The sequence below is a fragment of the Aptenodytes forsteri genome, unplaced genomic scaffold, assembly GCF_000699145.1.
Source record: "Aptenodytes forsteri isolate BGI_AS27 unplaced genomic scaffold, ASM69914v1 Scaffold15, whole genome shotgun sequence".
In the NCBI taxonomy this organism is placed as follows: Eukaryota; Metazoa; Chordata; class Aves; order Sphenisciformes; family Spheniscidae; genus Aptenodytes; species Aptenodytes forsteri.
Window position 1 is genome coordinate 13,576,299 of NW_008795129.1, and position 18,230 is coordinate 13,594,528.

The window sequence follows — 18,230 nt, forward strand, 5'->3', positions numbered from 1 at the left end:
TGGGCGGGGGGGGGCAGAAGAAGCTGGGGGGGCCCCCAGCCAGGACAGCTGACCCCAACTGGCCAAAGGGTCCATACCATGTGACATCATTCATCTCAGTAGGCGGGGGGGCCGCTGCTCGGGGACTGGCTGGGCATCGGTCAGCGCGTGGTGAGCAACTGCATTGTGCATCACTTGCTTTGTATATTATTGTTGTTAATATTACTATTTTATTTTATTTCAATTATTAAACTGTTCTTATCTCAGCCCATGAGTTTTCTCACTTTTACTCTTCCGATTGTCTCCCCCATCCCACTGGAGCAGGGGGGAGTGAGCAAGCGGCTGTGTGGTGCTCAGTGGCCAGCTGAGGTTAAACCACAACACTTCCCCATCTACTTTAAACACTAGTGTTATCTACTAGATTTTATGTATTACAATGCATAATCATTGAGCTCTGCTACCATTTAGAGCCTTAAAGAGCTCTGAGGAGGCAATGCTTTACAGTAGTTTAACCACTTCTACCCTTGTAGATCATCTTCATAAGAAGCCTATTCTGTAGCATGTTTACTACTTAATAAACTGGCCAGGGTAAGAGAGTCTGATCGTAATGAACAATAAATACAGAAACATTGACGACTCCAAATGAAGGGATGGTAAGACTGGAGAGAAAGGAAATGGTGTGAGGATCCAGCTGATCTTTCATTCAGCAGCAAATAATGGGAAAAAGGTCATGTTTTCACAGGGCATGCTGAGATGTGCAAGCTAGCTTTGGCTCTACAAACTCTTAAACTGAAGCACCAGTGGGCAAATACAGATACCCTCAGATTGGGTAACCAATTTCATAAAAATGTTTTTCTTCCAGACCTGAGCTGGCAAATCCACATGGTGCTCTACTGCACTATGTGCATTTATCAGCTTTCATCTCAGTAACTCAGAGACCTGTGCAACTCTCCATTGCATAGTGTCAGTATGCCCAAGATCTAACAGTGGCTACAACTGCTGTGAGAACCAACAGATATGACAGCGTCACTGCTGTAATACAAATTTAAGAAGACATCACCTTCAATAATACTATCTGATTGACTTTCTGCTCCCTGGTGTGCAAGTCCCATTGGTGGTATAGGATAGATGTGTCTCCACCATACTGAGAGCTCAGACTTCCAATCAGGCAGTAAGATACACTATCATCAGCTGTTACTTCTTCTGCCTTCTCTCCTTCTTCCTTAGATAATACAATCTCAGACTCAATCTCAAGATTTTTCTTCTGAACCTGAATATCACAAACATGATAACTGTGTTAATTTTGTACACGATCCAGTGACACATGTATGAAAAAATTCTAGAGGTTATATTCTGCAGTTAAGCTCAATGATCAAAATAATGCAAGTTGAAATGATCATATCTGGAATATTGGATCCATTTGTAGGTTCCCCAGTACAAGAAAGATATGGGCATACTGGAGGAAGTCCAGTGATAGGCCACTAATACAATTAAGGGTTTGAAGCATCTAACATGCGAGGACAGGCTGAGAGAGCTGGAATTGTTTAGCTTCAAGAAGGAGAAGGCTTGGGGGGATCTTAGTAATGCATATAAAAACCTGATTGTGGGGAGTAAGGACAACAGAGCCAGACTCTTCTCAGTGGTGCTCAGTGACAGGTTGAGAGGAAATGGGTATACATCGAAATACAGGACATCCAACTTAAACATAATAAAACACTTTTCCTGTGAGGGTTGTCAAACATGGGAAGAGGTAGCCCAGAGGTTATGGAATCTTCCATCCTTGGAGATATTCCAAACCTGACTGGACACAGCCCTGAGTAAATTGCTCTACAAGGGTTGGACTAGATGACTTCCAAAGAGCTCTTCTAACCTCAGCTATTCTGTGATTCTTTAATACTAATAAATTTGTTCCGAGTAAAAACACAACATTTCATCTTTATTTATCTTTTTCAGAATCTTTGGACAATTTCTACAGCAAGAAAAAGGATCTTAGTAATGTATCTATGTAAAGAAGGGTTAAGATGCCAACTCAGAACATCCTGATCTGAAATGCCTTTATGAAGTACTTCAAAGAGATTGTACCTTAAGATCAGCTGTCTCAATCTTCTTTAACCAGAGAACTTTCTCCAAAGTTTCCAGCTCTTCTTCACTACGTTCTTTCAGTGGATAATTCTTCACTTCACAAGCCATATGGAAGCACTGTTCAAATTTAAAAAAAAAACAAAACAAAAACCCAAAGAAAAAAGTTCTTCAGAATGCACCTATAAATTCATTTGTTCAATACCTGAATGCTAAACAGTTATAAAGACTTCTTAAAGTCAGGAATAAAATTGAGTGTCAATTAATACAGACAATATAGTAAAAATACAGGGGTAAGACAAAAAACCACTTGCCTTTTTGGTAGTGGAAATGTTTGGTTTAAAATTTGCTTTTTTCTTTCTTTTTTTTTTTTTTAAATAATCTATGGATATGGCCTCTTTCTTTATCCACAGAATTCAACCAGAACTAGATTTTTGGTAAAATGACTTGGTCTTTCACCACCCTTGAGATAATCCAGTATAATCAGTTTGACTAATCTCCCTCTGTTTAAAATAGGCAAAATCAGGGTTAAATTTTGCCTTTATGTTCTGTGTAGCAGAAGTCATACTGACTGCACACAGAAAAATAATATTTACCTCTCCTTTTAGCAACACTGCATAAAGATATTCTCTGAGATCAAGGAATTAAAGAGTTGCTTATTTGCTTATCAGCACTCTTATCCACCTTAGAAGGTAAAATCAGGCAGGCTCAGACAAAATGAACAGAATGAAAGATTTGCATGAGCCCTGGGAAGAAGTAAGTTTTTTCCCATACCATAAGCAAATCAGAAATGTGTTATACTTCTGTTTATTTTGTCTCTGTACCTTAAGCAATCAATAAACTACTGCAGAAAATGAGTTAGAAAGCAGAGGTTACCTTAACTGCACGTCCTTTTACACACATAGCATCCCAGCACTCATGTTTGATGACATCCTGCAAATAGCGGTTGGCTAAATTCTCCATCTCAATCTTCTTCCTCACCTTTCAAGATACAGAAAGAAAATAACAAGATGTGGTGCAAAATAACAAGATATGGGCAATTTGTATTGAGTTATCGAAATAAACCTAACAGATGAAATGAATTACCAATATTTCATCATCTTAGACTATTGCAGCTATCTTCTCAAAAAACTACATTGCACACTACTACTACTGAAAGGCATCATTTTATATGGGAAGAAAAGCATTATAGAACTTAAGCAACGTGCCCAAGGCCACAGCGTCAGATTTATAGTTTCTAGCATAGATCATATTCCAATTGGCAACGTCTGCATCAGCAGCTTCACCTGCTTCAAAAAGTGACTTAAATACTTTTAAGCTTTCCTGCTTCTCAGCAGTGAACAGCAACTTTGGGATCATCCTCTGTTCTTCAATCATTCTTTCTCCTTTTCACTGCTAATTTTAAAATGTTCTCCCCCCATTCTATCATACCCTGGCCACTTCTTGTTCAGCCTCTGCTTGTGCTCTTTCCTGTTCCTCTATATCCAGGTTGAACTCCTGCTGCTCCAGTTTCTCAATGTCTGGCACCTGTTCATTTTCATGCATCATTTTCTGAATCTGTTTTTTTAAAAATAAGGAATAAAAAGTAATTTGAATGTGAATAGAGGAAATGCTATTTTTAACACTATAGAACTTGATATCGGAGAAAATTATTTTAATTGCCTCCACTTTTAACCACTTCATGGTAACTGGTAGAATGTGCTGCCTGTAGCTAGTGACGGAGAGTACTATGTGAATATATTTCATCTTTCTCTTAAAGTTGATTTGGATGTTATATGTGAAGTTGTGTATACTTCCTAAGAACCTGTAGTACACAATTCTTTATTCTCTGGTTCTGAGAACTTTATTAAGTTGTTATCTACCTCATGCAGTTCAACAAAGGGAACTGCAAATTCCTGCACCTAGTTCTGAGCACTTTATTAAGTTGTTATCCTTTATTAAGTTGTTACCTATCTCATACGGTTCAACAAAGGGAAGTGCAAAATCCTGCACCCGGGGAGGAACAGCCCCATGCACCAGGACATACTGGGTGCCCAGCAACTCGAAAACAACTTTGCAGAAAAGTAGCTGGGGGTCCTGGTGGACACCAAGTCGAACATGAGCCAGCAATGCACCCTTGTGGCAAAAAAGGCTAATGGTATCCTGGGCTGTATTGAGAGTGTTGCAGGTTGAGTGAGGTGAGAGACATGGACATACTGGAGAGAGTCCAGTGAAGGTCATTATGGGACTGGAGCATTTCTCATATGAGGAAAAGCTGAGAGAACTGGGACTGTTCAGCCTAAAAAAGAAATGGCTTGGGGAGAATCTCATCAATGTATATAAATACCTGAAGGGAGGGTGCTGAGAAGGTGGAGCCAGGCTCTTTTCAGTGGTGCCCAGTGACAGGACCAGAGGCAATGGGCACAAACTGAAACACAAGAGGTTCCTCTCAAACATCGGGAAACACTTTTTTACTGTGAGGGTGACTGAGTACTGGAACAGGGTGCCCAGAGAGGTCACGGAGTCTCCACCCTTGAAGATAATCAAAATCTGTCTGGACATGGTCCTGGGCAGACTGCTCTAGGTGACCCTCTGCCTTATCCTCAGCAGATAGCAGTGTTTATGGAAGGAAACAGAAGGAAGGGGAGAGGACAGTAGTTTCTATAATGAAAGGTTGTTAGATAGGCAGAAACTAGCCTGCTGAGGGGATTGATTGCTCAAGGTATAAGGGTGGTATAAAATATTTATTTGGAGCAAAGGAAACTGAGAACCAGACAGTAGTTCCCTGCAGATTCCACATATAGTCCCTGAAGAAGCACGTCTCTCTATTACCTGTCTGCTCAGAGTTTATGACAAAAATGTAACTGAGCACTAGAGCTGATAGCCATAAAAGAAGTGTACTTGTAAATAAAACTGGTAAGCTGAGCCATTATCCTTGTAAGAAACTCACAGTTTTACGCAGCTTTTTAATTCCCATTTGCAGCTCTTTCTTCTGGTTAGCAAACCTCTGAGTCTCTTCTCTAATGACCTGACATACAACAAATGTTTTTAAAAGACAAAAATAGACAAGAAGAGAATAAAAGATTGAAATAATCTAAAGGAACATTATCTGTACAGAAAACAAAACTCCAAAGGGATTAATAACTGAAACAGACATAAGCCTAATTCAATAGGATGATTCTTAGAATTGCTCAAGAGAAAAAAGACTGTACAACCAGGTCAAGTTGTAAACTGGTTGTACAGCAATAGAGCTTAAAAGAAAGAAAATATTAAAGAAAGAAGTAGGTACAAGTGCAATGATTACAGACACATTGAACTGCGTAAAGCCTACTGCCAGAATTTGTTAAGTGTTTTATATTCCTTGGATTTTTCATTGTCACTAAGCATTTCCAGTGGGATATTTAAAGACACAAGTAAACCAACATCTGTTACTCATTCTGGAAGCTGTGAAATTTTCTTTGCCCCTACAGACTTGCCAATTCATCTCTTAGGGAAAATTTTGCAATTAGTCTGCACCTCTGGAATTTGCTTTCTAAAATAAGTTTACAACTTTAAGTAGGATGATGGCTATTGTTTGAAAGGAAGGAGTGTATCATTCTGACATTGGATGGACTCCATCCTCTAAAAGCCAGATGCAAGTCTCTTAGGACATTAACGAGCAGCTTAAAACAACCTAGGACCACATTGCTGCCCTTCAACCTTTGCTTCTCATCACCTGTCCCTAGCTGACACTAATAGTCATGTGGTACTCGTGTGTATGCAGTCACATGAATTTGCCAAAAAATCCCAACAGAGACACCAAAGCATGAGTGCCAGCATCAAAGCAGAAACAGGAGTACATGTCTGGGAGAGGGATGGAGAAGACGCCACTTTCAGTGGCAATATGGCTTAGATTGACTTGAGCCACTTGTGAAACTGCATCATAATTTGGAAAGTCACTCCTGAGATCACCCAGAAAGCAAAGATGTTTTCCTCTGTCCTATCACTGAACCTCAAAAGCTGGACAAAATACACAGCTCTGGCTCATATCAGAAAGAACCTCCTAGCATCCATAAATTCATATTTCTGGGAAAAAATAATCTATACTAACATTAGCATAGCAGTTTCCAGGCTCACAAAGCGCTAAATCCCCTCTCTAGACAGTTAGATCTTTGATGCATTTTTACTTATAAAAAGCTTTGGTTACATAACATACTCCCCTCAACCTTAACCTGAAATAAACCTCAGGGGTTTTGTAATTAATGCCATGTTGTTGAGTATTGATTTATCAGTGCAGTTGTTATTCTGGCCCCTGAGAAGAAAAAAGCACCTGCTTGGTTTCTGGTAATAATCTTCTGTGCAACTTTTTGACATTTAGAAGAAAAAAGCCTTTAGAAGTTTCTAAAGGAAGCCAATTTCTCTGGCAATTTTTTTTTAGTTTACTCGTTGTGTAGAAGTGGTCTTTTGGTCTTTAGAGCTCCTATTGTGCTAGGTACCTTCTCTGATGTGTTTATAACCTTGACCTAGGATTTCTAAAAGGCTAGATCGCAATGCCATAAAGAGAGGTCCAAATGTCAGAAAAGCTTTAGAAACTAGATTACTTTACAGCATATAATTTGTCACCCCAAATCACTACTGACTCTTGAAAACTCTGGCTTTGATTAATACTTGTTCTATGAAAGTACCTTCTTTATTTTCTGACCTATCCATGTCATGTCATTGGTACTGGCTGAATACACACTGGTGACATTTCCATCTTCTTCTGTCACCTCTACATTGGAAGATTTAAGTGGTGCCTCCTGAAATTAAGGATATAAACATCCATCTCAGGTACTTAGAGAGAATGAGAGACAGAAATGAAATAAAAAATGGACTCACATTAGAAGCAACATCACCAAATTCCAGAGTGTGTTACACCATTTTTATTCCCTAACCAGTCCCCAGATTTGATCCTGCAAACCCTTGCTATTATGCAAAGCATTTTGACTCAAATGGGCTGACTGTACTTATCTTTGTAATCACTGCTTTGCTTGATTTCAACAGAAAAATACATGACTAGTAACATACAATGTATAGCAGTAACATCACACTGGGAATGACACATAACTTTACATGAGGAGAAACTGACTTTCACAGAGTTTTCTGTGGCTGAAGAAACCAAGTGAAATTGAAGATGTGAATCTCATCTTCCCATAACTATTCCATTTCCTTGATAATACTATTCCACAAATTAATAATTAAACATATTCAGCCCATCCTCAGGGGTATTCTTCTACTTTTATAAAAGGATCAGAGTTTGTTTTCTGGACAGTTTTTATCATGTGTAATTTTAGGGTAATGATCAAACTTTTCTTCCCCATAAAAATAAAGAAAACACCTTAAATTTCTCTTCTGGAAGTGATTCCGATGTGGATTCTGGGTCAAACTGCCATTCTGCCATAGATTTTAAAACAACATTTTCATTCGAAGTAGACTTGTTCAGTATAGCAAGAAGAGATCGCCAGTGAAAAGCAGCTTCCTTAACTTCAATTTTCTTTATCTTCCTAGTAAACAGAAAGGGAACAGATGTATTTTTTGTGTATTATGGAAAAGGACAAACTATTAAATATTCTTTATAACACAATTATTAAGTTGTTTAAAAATGCCTATTCAATATTTTTACATATAATTCAATATTGTTTGAGTTCTAGAATTGCATAATTAAGTGAAGTTTCCACAGAATTAGAAATTCTGAAAGATGGATTACCCAGATTAGAAACATTGCTCTGGCGGAGTCATCTTTAATCTATGCATCTACCTGAACATTTGTTATACCACAGAAAAGCCGTAGTTTCAGTGTCTCCTACTCCTATGTCTCCTAAGAGCTCTCTATAGCCACAGTTGAATTCCCATTAAAGCTGTGATGTCTCCTAATCACTGAGTTAAAATAGTATCTCATAAGATTACATCCCTTACATCCCCAGAAAGCCCCTTCCAGATGGTTTATTTGAGAGTGATAAGAAGGTCACTATGGGCAATACTTATCAGAAGATACTCCTATATCTTGTATTGCAACCATACCCAAAGTACGAGACTTTTCATGAGCTAGGGAGACCACCTCTAAAGATGAGAGGAGTGATTTTATTTCTATCCAATTCTTCTCCTTACTTTGAGAATAATAAAAAGGAAGTCCAGAATCACAAGTAGATGCAAAAATTAGTCTGTCAGGATATAAGAATTTATACCATCAATATTGGTCTGCCACTTTATACATACTTCCATTTCAGACACACCAGGGCACCATCATTTTCACCATTAACGAGGATGAATTTGCCATCCAGCGAAAATACCATGGATCTGATTCCCCCTCCTTGATATGAGTGACAATGCTTTTCTGCAAGTATATCCTAGAAAAGTCATAGAAGCAGTATCAGTAAATATGTTTTTCTAATGGAATATGTCTGTAAATTATGCTTTGTTATTTTTCGATAAAAGTCAATCCAAAATGTCAATACAAAGTACATAAAAGACTAGGATTTATGAGTTTAAAATTTTTGACTACAGATGGGGCAAGTTTGTAGCATATTGATTTTGCAGGCGATAAAGAAGAGTAGTAAAATTATCTACCCTAAGATTTACTGGAGAAAAAAGTAAGTAGTTTGTATGATCGTGTTCACATTCATTATAACAATTGTACTGTATAATGGTATGTCAGTTTATGTTCAACATAAATTTTTCTGGAACACCTTATATTCAAGTGAAGAAAAGCTTACAGTGAAAGAAAGTAGCTTTCACACCTCTTTCTCATGTAAACCAAACAAAGCCTTTGCCTGGATGCCTACCTACCATAGTAAAAGTATGATAGATGAACAAAACACCATCCTTTGCTGCTGATGCCAGCCATCGGCTGTTGGGTGATAAACAGAGGAAACCTGATCCAAACTGATTGCTCGGAGTCCTCTTTTCTGATAAAAATACTGATGGATCTTCCAACATGTTCTGCCAAACAAACAAAACGTTAGCAGCAGTTCAGATGGTGGAAATATCTATCCCATTTTGAGAAGACTAATGAGAGCTTTGTGGGTTATCACATGCGTTGCAATTTAAAATGTTGTTGGATTACTGAGCTCAGGAAGCAGTACCATTGCTATGTTGCTGATTTGCTTCTCATCTCTTCAAAAGGGTCTGTATTCAGTATGTTTGGGCCTGGAGTTTCTTGGCTCAGAAAGTACAGGACTTGTCAAGGAGGAATGCCCACCTTTGGAATTCACCTTTTTGCTTGACCTGACTCTTAAACTGAGGGAGACCTATGAGCTGCAGAGAGCTCCAGTTCATCAGCAGCCAATGAGAGTGGATTCCTGAAGCCCCCAGTACTTCATTGCGAGGCAGGGCTGGGCTGGGTTTGTAGTTGCGTCTTAGAGTCACTCACATTGGCTCAGTTCCTTCAATAGCTGGATATTCAGGTTACTCAGCAGACTGCACAAAAGCACAGCTCCAATACAGAAGCTACATGTGAAGTGCCTGCAAGCTGTATGAGTTTTAAGAACCAGTATTTGGCTTTCTCTGTAATAGAACAAGGAGATTGCTTTTGCCAGGTTTCTGAGCAGGTGGTAGGATACTGAAAGTTGATGTTTATGGATGGAGTAGGTATTTTTAGTGCAGAAAGGATTTCTTTAAGATAATATCCTGCTATATTCACTTCATCTACAGCCTTTGTTTGCTGGTATTTAACCACCACCCAAAATAAAGCAGCTTCAGAGAATTACCTCTTCAGAGAGATGGTATTTACAGATGAAAGGTGCACAGGTACAGTAGCCATACACAATGTTATCCTTCAATCTGACTGCTGAGCTCAAAGGGTAATCCAGATCATATTGCTCCTTTTTAATGGCACTAGCGTTAAGCATTCCTTGTTCATTAACATACTTATCATTATCTAAAAGATTGAAAAAAGAAACAGGGAGGAAGAGGCATCACTACCACTAATGCAGGTGCTTCACCTATCAAGTAATTATGAAAACCAATCTCGGCAAGGAGTGAGCATGATGTGAGTTTTCAAGGAGGAGACTGGGAATTAAGATACCTAGCTTTAACACTAACTCTGTGGGTTGTGCTGATGTAGCACACTGCAGTGAAGCAGAGAGATAGCTCTACTAGCTCTAAAGAAGTACTAGAAACAGTTTAACCACAGTGATATGACAATTTGTATACACTAATTTACCCTGTTTCTTGAGTATTATGTAAGCAGTGCTAATTAGTTTGCACGGAGGTTCATGTCATCACTGCTTTCATCTAGAACTTGTTTAGGCATCTCTGCCATGAAGTACACACAGCCTGGGTGGTATTGGTTAAAAAACTTAAGTTCACATCTTCAAAAGGGCATTTTTTCTTTTTGGTTGCTTAATTTGAGCTTTAAAGAGACATCTGAAATTAAGACTGATGCAATAACTGTAGATCTTCAGCAACTTTGAAAATAAAGCCCCATTTTAGGTGTCTAAAATTGGGCACAAAAAGAAGCCCAACATCAGTGAATATTTGAAGAAAATATTAACTTCATTGAAAATTACTGGTTTAAAAGTTTGTAAATTTTAAGGCCTTTTAAAAATCATATGTAAATAACTAGAAAATCTGACACTAACAGTTTTGTGGAAGTTTTCTCCACAAAAGGCTTTGTTAGTCATTCATTTGCGTATAATGTGAGTAAAATGATATAAAAATATAATGATGTTAATACTGAACACAGGCTGCCTTTTGCTGTAATGTGATAGACAGAAGACATCACTGAAACCTCAAACTATATTGATTTGGCAATTCTTAGGTGGAAGAGACATAAAACTGGAAGTGCACAGTGCCATTGCCAACCAAGCATGTCCTGCGCTGGCTACATGATAGAATAGAAGTAGAGTAGAGTAGAGTAGAGTAGAGTAGAGTAGAGTAGATGAGGACACCAAGTGCAACATTAGCCTGCACTGTGCCTTAGTTAAGTTAATGCATTTAAGCCCTTTTATGACAACCGAATTAGTTTCCAAGCTGATTCCAGAAAGTGCCCCAAATCAATGCATTCCTAGAATATCAGTTTTAGATATTCCTGGAATATCAGACACAATTAAAAGTTCTGTGATCACTCATGACACTGAGGTCCATTTTTTCTTGCTTATAGTACTCCTAAAATGCTATAATATTACAGCTGTGTCCTGAATGACACAAACAAATTACTGAGTTGTTTCACAGTTGAGGATGGCATATATAAAAGAAATCATGACCAGTATTTTAGAATTTAGCAAGGGTTACCCAATTTAGTGAAAGACTAACAGGTTCCCTTCATTTTACTTCCAGATTATGAATAGAGATTCTAACTGTGATGTCCCAATATGTACATTGCACACTGCAGATATGTGGGACCAGATTTCCAGAAGGTGAATGGAGGTATGCCATTCTTAAGTCTCCTTAATTCTCCCCTTTTCCTCATAGGGCCAATTTTTTCATAGAATGTTTCTCTGTAACATTCCTTATTGGGATACAAGTTAATATTTTTTAAACACAGTGGACTTTTTCCTTGGTGCTTTTATACAGAAAAGCTATAACAAAGACAGGGAATCATTATTTTTTGAGATATATCAACCTTTAACCTTTTCCTAATGAGCTATTATAGACCTATAATAATTCTTTGAAGAGGCTGGTGGGATTGATTCCACTTTGAACACCTGATATGCTACTCTGCCTATGGGTGATGCCAAGCACAAGGCCTCTTTGTGGCTGGCTTTGGGCATTGCCCACACAGTAGTAATAATAACAATAACAACAACAACAACAAGTAGTAGTAGTAGTAGTAGTAAAGTGGTGGCTTTGTGATTCTGCAAGTGGATTACTTCTTCCTTCCTTGGCTTTCCCACAAAATATCACAGTCTTTCTGCTGGAATGATTCAGCTGACTAGAAGTCTACAGACTGATGTATGAGAAATGGTGTCCTAGGAGAGTGTACAGATGAGATGAAGAAAGAGATTAAGATTGTTAGTATTTTGTGTTAAGGGATGGCATTAATATGTTCTTGCCTTAGAAAAATATCACATAGTATATATTTCAACTCTTACCCATTGTGAATGCTGAAGATAGACAAAAAATTTCCAGTCTTGCTCGCTGGACCTCTGCTACATTAAGAAGTACAACCACTTCAACTAAGTCATTCTTGAAGTCAGAAACTACAGAAAGATCCAGCACCTCATCTGCCAACACTGAAGCAAGTAGGGAACACCAATGCAAATTGTTACTGAATCATGGTAACATTGTTTTTTACTAAGATATCATGCGAAACAAAACGAGATCCCTGTTCAGAATACATCTCAGCTCAACCACACAGTTTTGAACTTGCTTTAAAATAGCAGACAAGCCACAACCTTGTTTCAGAAAGTGCTGCATGCACACAACTTCACCTTGAGGCATCGGGTGCTGAGAATGCTAAGCGCCAGAGTGGTGTTATTACATTAAACATTCAAATCTGAGTTTACATCCAGCTTGAATTGTAGCAATTTTGAGGCTGTCTGCTGATAACTGCCAGATAAAGCACAGAAAAGCTCTAAGAAGCCAGCCAGACAAGCGAGAACACGATCAGGCAAATTCTGAAAATTATCTAAGACCTCTAAGAAGCCAGCCAGACAGTGAGAACATGATCAGGCAAATTCTGAAAATTATCTAAGAAGATGTAATTCTGTGTTTGTCAAACCAATTAAAATGATATGTCCTTTATACTTAAAATTATGATGAAGATCTATATGCACAGATGTAAGTATAATGTTATTGGAATTGAGAGTCTGCATAAACAAATTTACAAATTTCAGAAGAATTTTTTTGTGCATTAAAATTCCATCATCTTTTATTCTTCAGTATCAACCAGCAAAGCTGATAATTCCAGCAGTCCCCATATTAAAGATGTCTGGGGCTGACATTTGTAACACGAGATTGCACCCAGCTGTCATGACCTACAGTTTTTTAGTCTAAGTTCTCATATGGCAAGCCACAAAGGTCTTAAGTTCTTTGCCAGCACTATTACTTTTGTGCCGGAGTTGTGATCAGTTGGTCAGCTAATCCATTCTCTTCCCTGTGACTTTTAGCTTTTAGCTGACTTTTAAGAAGAAAAGTAATATTGGTGCATTTGCTAACTAAAATTACAGAAGAAAAAAAAAAGATTGGCCAGGACAAAAGATGGTTGGGAAATAGGTGGGAAGAATATGTTTAGTCCTCCTAAAAAGTAAGTAAAATGAAGGAGAGTGGCTTAGTCTCACCAGCAAGTATACTTAAAATACAGCAATTAGTGAAAACACAATGTAATTAATGTTGTTACATATATTACCTACATATCCAAGAACTTGGAATAATTTTGAAGGCCGGGCATCTAGAACAAAGATATGTCCTTCTGTAGCTCTAGCGATGAGGAACTGGCCACTCTGATCATAACTAGGTAAAATATAAATCCAAGTAGAAAACAGTTCAATACAGTCAATAAAAAGGGTCAAATAATTCCACTCCCATAAGTCTGCTGACTTCATTGAGGGCATAAATGCAACTGAAATTTCAGCTTCTAGGTTTAAAGGGTTAGGGCCTGACATAAAGCCCAGTGCTATAAGTGCAATTTCTAATTGAGTGGGTGGTCAATCTAAAGCTAATGATACTCCATAGCAGTCTATGTTAACAACTTTATTAAATCTTTCTTTGAAGTTAACTTTTTTAAAAATAAAACTACTATACAGATTTTGATGTTATTTTGAATAGACATGTCTTTGTTTGCATTGAATTGACTTTGAATAAGTTGCTTTCTGTATCTATTTTTAATGTTTTATCTTAGGTAACTGTGAAAAGAGATCACATCTGAGTCTCCAAATAACAGGCAGATTTATAGTAAAGTTTAACAGTTCAAAATACATTCTATTTTTTAAAAAGTAGAAGTAAAATACTCTCAGATTTTTCAATAATTGAAAAAAAAAAATCCAAACAAACAAATAAAAGCCTTTTAGATCACTAGAGCTAATTACAGGAGGACTGGTAAATTCTGGAACTGTAAGCAAATGAATAATTAACAATGGTAATAAAAATCCATCCCATAAGAAGGGATGACCAAAAGGCTTAAACTTAACTTCACAAAATGTCAAATTTGTATTTGGTGAGAAATAACCCTCTAAATTCAGATACATGGAATTATGCATAATTACTGCATATGGTGATCTGTCAGAAAGGATCTTATGCATCAGTACCTTCAGTGCTCAGTTAAACCTTCTTAAAATACAGGTTTATTATATTTCTCTCATATAAATCCTGCTACTAGTCCTCTTGCAAGCAATTCAGAATATGTTGGAAAAAATTGGAGCTGATTTTATTTTACTTTGTTATTGTAAAGTATTTTACATAACAAAGTATTTTACTTTGTTATTTTTAGAATAAAAACTTCAATTTTTTTGTTCAACTAACAGCATTACTCAAGCAACAAATTTACAATATTCCTGCCCTTGTTACTACATACTTACTGCAAAGACAGCACTGGAAATTTGGAAGGAAAAATTCTGTGAACAACCCGTGGAGCTTCAACTTTGGTAACATCAAGGAAATAGATTTGACCTCTTTTGGTCCCTACAGCAACACTGTTGGAGGAGGGACAGCAAGCCATAGCAGTTGCCTAGTTAAGAAGTAAAAGATACTTAACAGTTCCATATCTTTTTATATATTATGCTATATGTTCATATGCAATTTCTTTTACTATTTAAAAGTCCCTAAAATTTGGAGAAGAAACCCCAAGTGGTTTATTTAAAAAAACTTTTTTTTTTAACAAAGAAAGGATTTTAGAGACATCATAGGCATTTTTACCTATGCTCCGTATCTACATATCAAAAGCTAATTTTGTGCTCCTCAGAAAAAAAAACATTATATCCACTACTCAGATTTTAAGTGAAAGAAGTTCCACCTAAATAAAACAGTGAGTGCACTGTTATGTGTACAGCTGTTATAGAAAGGGATTTTTTTTCTTACTATGTCAGATTTCAGAGTTTGAATGCATCTTAAATCAGGACAAAGCATTAACAGTTTGAAATACTTTTATCAACTCAATTCCTAAAACCTGTTTTTCAGATCAGTCAAGGCATTTAGTTTTTATACACTTGAAACTTTTCCCTTCAGTTCTGACACTCATTAAAAATAAAAAATTAATAAAGTAATATCATAAAAATTTAGATCGTTATTTACAAATATAGGCTTAAAGACACATCACTAGGACATTAGGTTGAAGTGTTTCCTCTGCTTTATGGATTACTTAAATACATGATTAGTTCAAGGAAACATTCTGAAAGATAACTTTTTTAAATCTCTTTCATGGCTTGTTCAAAGACACTACTGAGCTTTCCTCAGCACTGGTTGATCCAAATCTGTGGAATATTATGCTATAAATTGAAAAATATTAAAGAAAATTTTAAGTATCAGTCACTATATAAGCTCCTGGTTACGTGTACCTCAATATCAAGGTTTAGCTTGCTGAGGCAAGTTCCATCTTCCAGGAACCAAACTTGTACTTCACCTGAAATTGTTACAGACTGTTGAACAGAGAAAAACATAGTCAAAAGAGGGTGGAATAACCAAATAGCCTAGAAGTGACTAGTCATCTTCTATAGAATATAAATTCAACTAATGTCTGAGCGTAGCAGATCAAGGGTTACTGGTTTTGCTTGGAATTATCTTGCTTTTCCTTTAAGTCCAGTTGCTGCAAGGTACAGCTACCTAGGGAAAACATTTAATATTTTTTGTGAATTGCTGCAACTACAGGAATGGTCTTTAAGCAGAATGAGACAATCTAAGGCAAAACATGTAAGCTTGATCGGTATTAGCACTCCCACCATTCAGCCAACAATAGAAAAACCTGCTTATAATTTTCTTTGCATGGGAAAGGGCTTAAGCAGAGGTCTTGTTTTCTCACATGAAAAATTATGCATATCATAATCGTGCTTGAGTTCTTATATCCAGGCAATTTTATAATTCCACAGTAATGTATGGCTAGAGATCAATCAATCCTCACATTACTCACTCAGAGTCAGGTAAAATTTATCATTCCCATGCTAATGACAAACAAACAGATTCAGCAAACCTAATTGATTAAGACCCCAGGGTTCCTAGGCTGGCTACTTGAAGAATTCATGGCCTGCGGATGAATCAGACTTGCTGGCTAAAATATATGTCTTGCAGGAGTCAAGGACAGGAGGAAAGCAAGGAATTTCTCAGAATGGACAGATCCATGAGTAAGGCCGCCTTTGTGCCTGGACCCAGGACAGAGGCATCTCTCAGGCTGTTCCAATCTGTGCTGAAGGCTGAAAAGATCAGTAGAAATTTCTTGTTCCAACATCTATTCTCTGAATTGAATCCACCTTTTGCTCAGCTATGTTCCTGAACTATAGTGAGTCACACAAATCAACAGCAGAACCAATAAGGCATTTTAGCAACCTGTGAATTATCCACCCTGCATTCTAGGGCAAGTTCTGACCCTTTTATAGGCCATACCTGAATTAATGCCACTTACTTCCTTAATGAGAAGTTATACAACTGTAACAAATATCATAACAGTCCCAATCTCTGCAAGGCTTTTGATTTTGTACCTTAGCAACATATTGGTTACCTGAAAAGAGTCACTCATATATATAAGAAAGAATACCATTTTTTACCACACAGTACTTGTTCCCTGGAGTAAGAAAATCAGCTGCCAGAAAACAACTGCTGCATGCGTCCAAGAGTTTGACAGCTTCTCCACTGTGGGCAGGTTTGTAAGTATAGACTGTCCCCTGACAAATAAAGAGAAATAATCCATCACTGGGCTATGAAACTTTTCATTAGAAGCTTTCAAAGACTTCAACAAAAAATACCCATCTTTCTGAGCTTCACTCTTTAAAGTTTTATATTTGACTCTAAACTGAGGTAAAAAGTGCCCAGAAGAATTCAGCTGAATTTAGTGGATTATATTAATTTACACTAGCTGAAGATCAGGTTCGTTCATTTTAGAGTGATCCCAGCTAGTCAATTTTCAAGAAGTTTTGTTTCTCAAAATTGCTTTAATAAAATAATTTTAAAACACCCTATTTCATGTTATGCCAGGAATCAATAAATATGCTAAAACAACATAAAACACAAATCATAAATCTTAAGCTTTAAGAGATGTTTTTATCTAAAGATCTCAAAGCCTCTTAGAAACAATTCATAAATAATATTGACAAAGTTTTTAGAACTTCTCTACTCTTTTTACAAAAGGAGAATGAAATCAGAGAGAGAGTGTGACCAGCGTTACCATTGCACTGCTGTCCTGAACCCAGAACCTCCTCTCTCTCTCTTTCTCTCTTTCTCTCTCTCTCACCCCCCCCCCCCACCAAACACATCTACAAAAAAACATTTGAAGAGCTTTAAAAATGCCAATTTAAACGATTAAGGGTCTGGAAAACATGTGGAATTTGAGGATTTGGGACCCTTGTGTAAGATTTCTGGACATCAGGCTGGTCAAAGAAGGATCTTGAACTGGGTTGCCAGACAAATTCAGGTACATGTACAGAACAACTCTACTGCATAGCCACAGTAGGTCTGATGTACCCAAGCTACGCTTTTCTTACTGTGCGGGCACACATCAAGCCTAGAGCTCATGCACAGTATGTCCCACGTGACCTGGACACACTGGAGACCCTGAACATGTACTCCACTGTACACACACAAGTATTTCTGTTGGGAAATCTCAGCATTAGGTACTTTATAATCCACCATCTGTAGGAGACAATTGTTCTGTGCTTCATTAAAAGTCTTTCAATCTTTCATTAAAACCACGATGGACTAAGTTCACCTCTGATATAACTTGTTGACTTGTGTGATTACATTACAGACATTCCATACTAGCAGCATCACAGAAACATCCCGTTACATAATGCTATTATCTCAAATGCTATACCTGTTCAGTGACAAGCAGAAGTACGGTGTAATCTGGACAGAATATGAGGCTGGATATGGGTTTTAAGATATCAGCACAGATTTTCATCTCATACTGCAGATCTTTGATGTGATAAAAGAATAAAATGCCCTCCTGCGCAGAAAAGTACAAATCCACATCAGGTCTAGGTCATTTATCCTAGCCCACTCTGACAAACTGAACTGCAAGGACTTCTGAAAATCTCTAAAGTAACAGTGTTTAACTGCATCCCATCACCAATGGTCTCATTTGCCTTTATTATGTT

At 37.4% G+C, this 18,230-nt stretch overlaps 1 protein-coding gene across 1 annotated transcript in view; it reads right to left on the bottom strand.

Moving 5' to 3' along the window:
• The window catches only part of CFAP43 (cilia and flagella associated protein 43), a 50,419-nt gene that overhangs the window by 14,685 nt on the left and 17,504 nt on the right, over positions 1–18,230 (bottom strand). Inside the window, exons 9-24 of the mRNA XM_009278077.1 lie at positions 17,948–18,079; positions 16,686–16,802; positions 15,486–15,566; positions 14,511–14,659; positions 13,343–13,446; positions 12,087–12,227; positions 9,762–9,931; positions 8,842–8,994; positions 8,272–8,402; positions 7,394–7,559; positions 6,702–6,815; positions 4,988–5,065; positions 3,490–3,615; positions 2,935–3,039; positions 2,062–2,178; positions 1,040–1,249 (exon numbers count right to left, since the gene is read on the bottom strand). Coding sequence (XP_009276352.1) covers positions 1,040–1,249; positions 2,062–2,178; positions 2,935–3,039; positions 3,490–3,615; positions 4,988–5,065; positions 6,702–6,815; positions 7,394–7,559; positions 8,272–8,402; positions 8,842–8,994; positions 9,762–9,931; positions 12,087–12,227; positions 13,343–13,446; positions 14,511–14,659; positions 15,486–15,566; positions 16,686–16,802; positions 17,948–18,079 — 2,094 coding nt within the window. The remainder of the gene's footprint in view (positions 1–1,039; positions 1,250–2,061; positions 2,179–2,934; positions 3,040–3,489; positions 3,616–4,987; positions 5,066–6,701; positions 6,816–7,393; positions 7,560–8,271; positions 8,403–8,841; positions 8,995–9,761; positions 9,932–12,086; positions 12,228–13,342; positions 13,447–14,510; positions 14,660–15,485; positions 15,567–16,685; positions 16,803–17,947; positions 18,080–18,230) is intronic.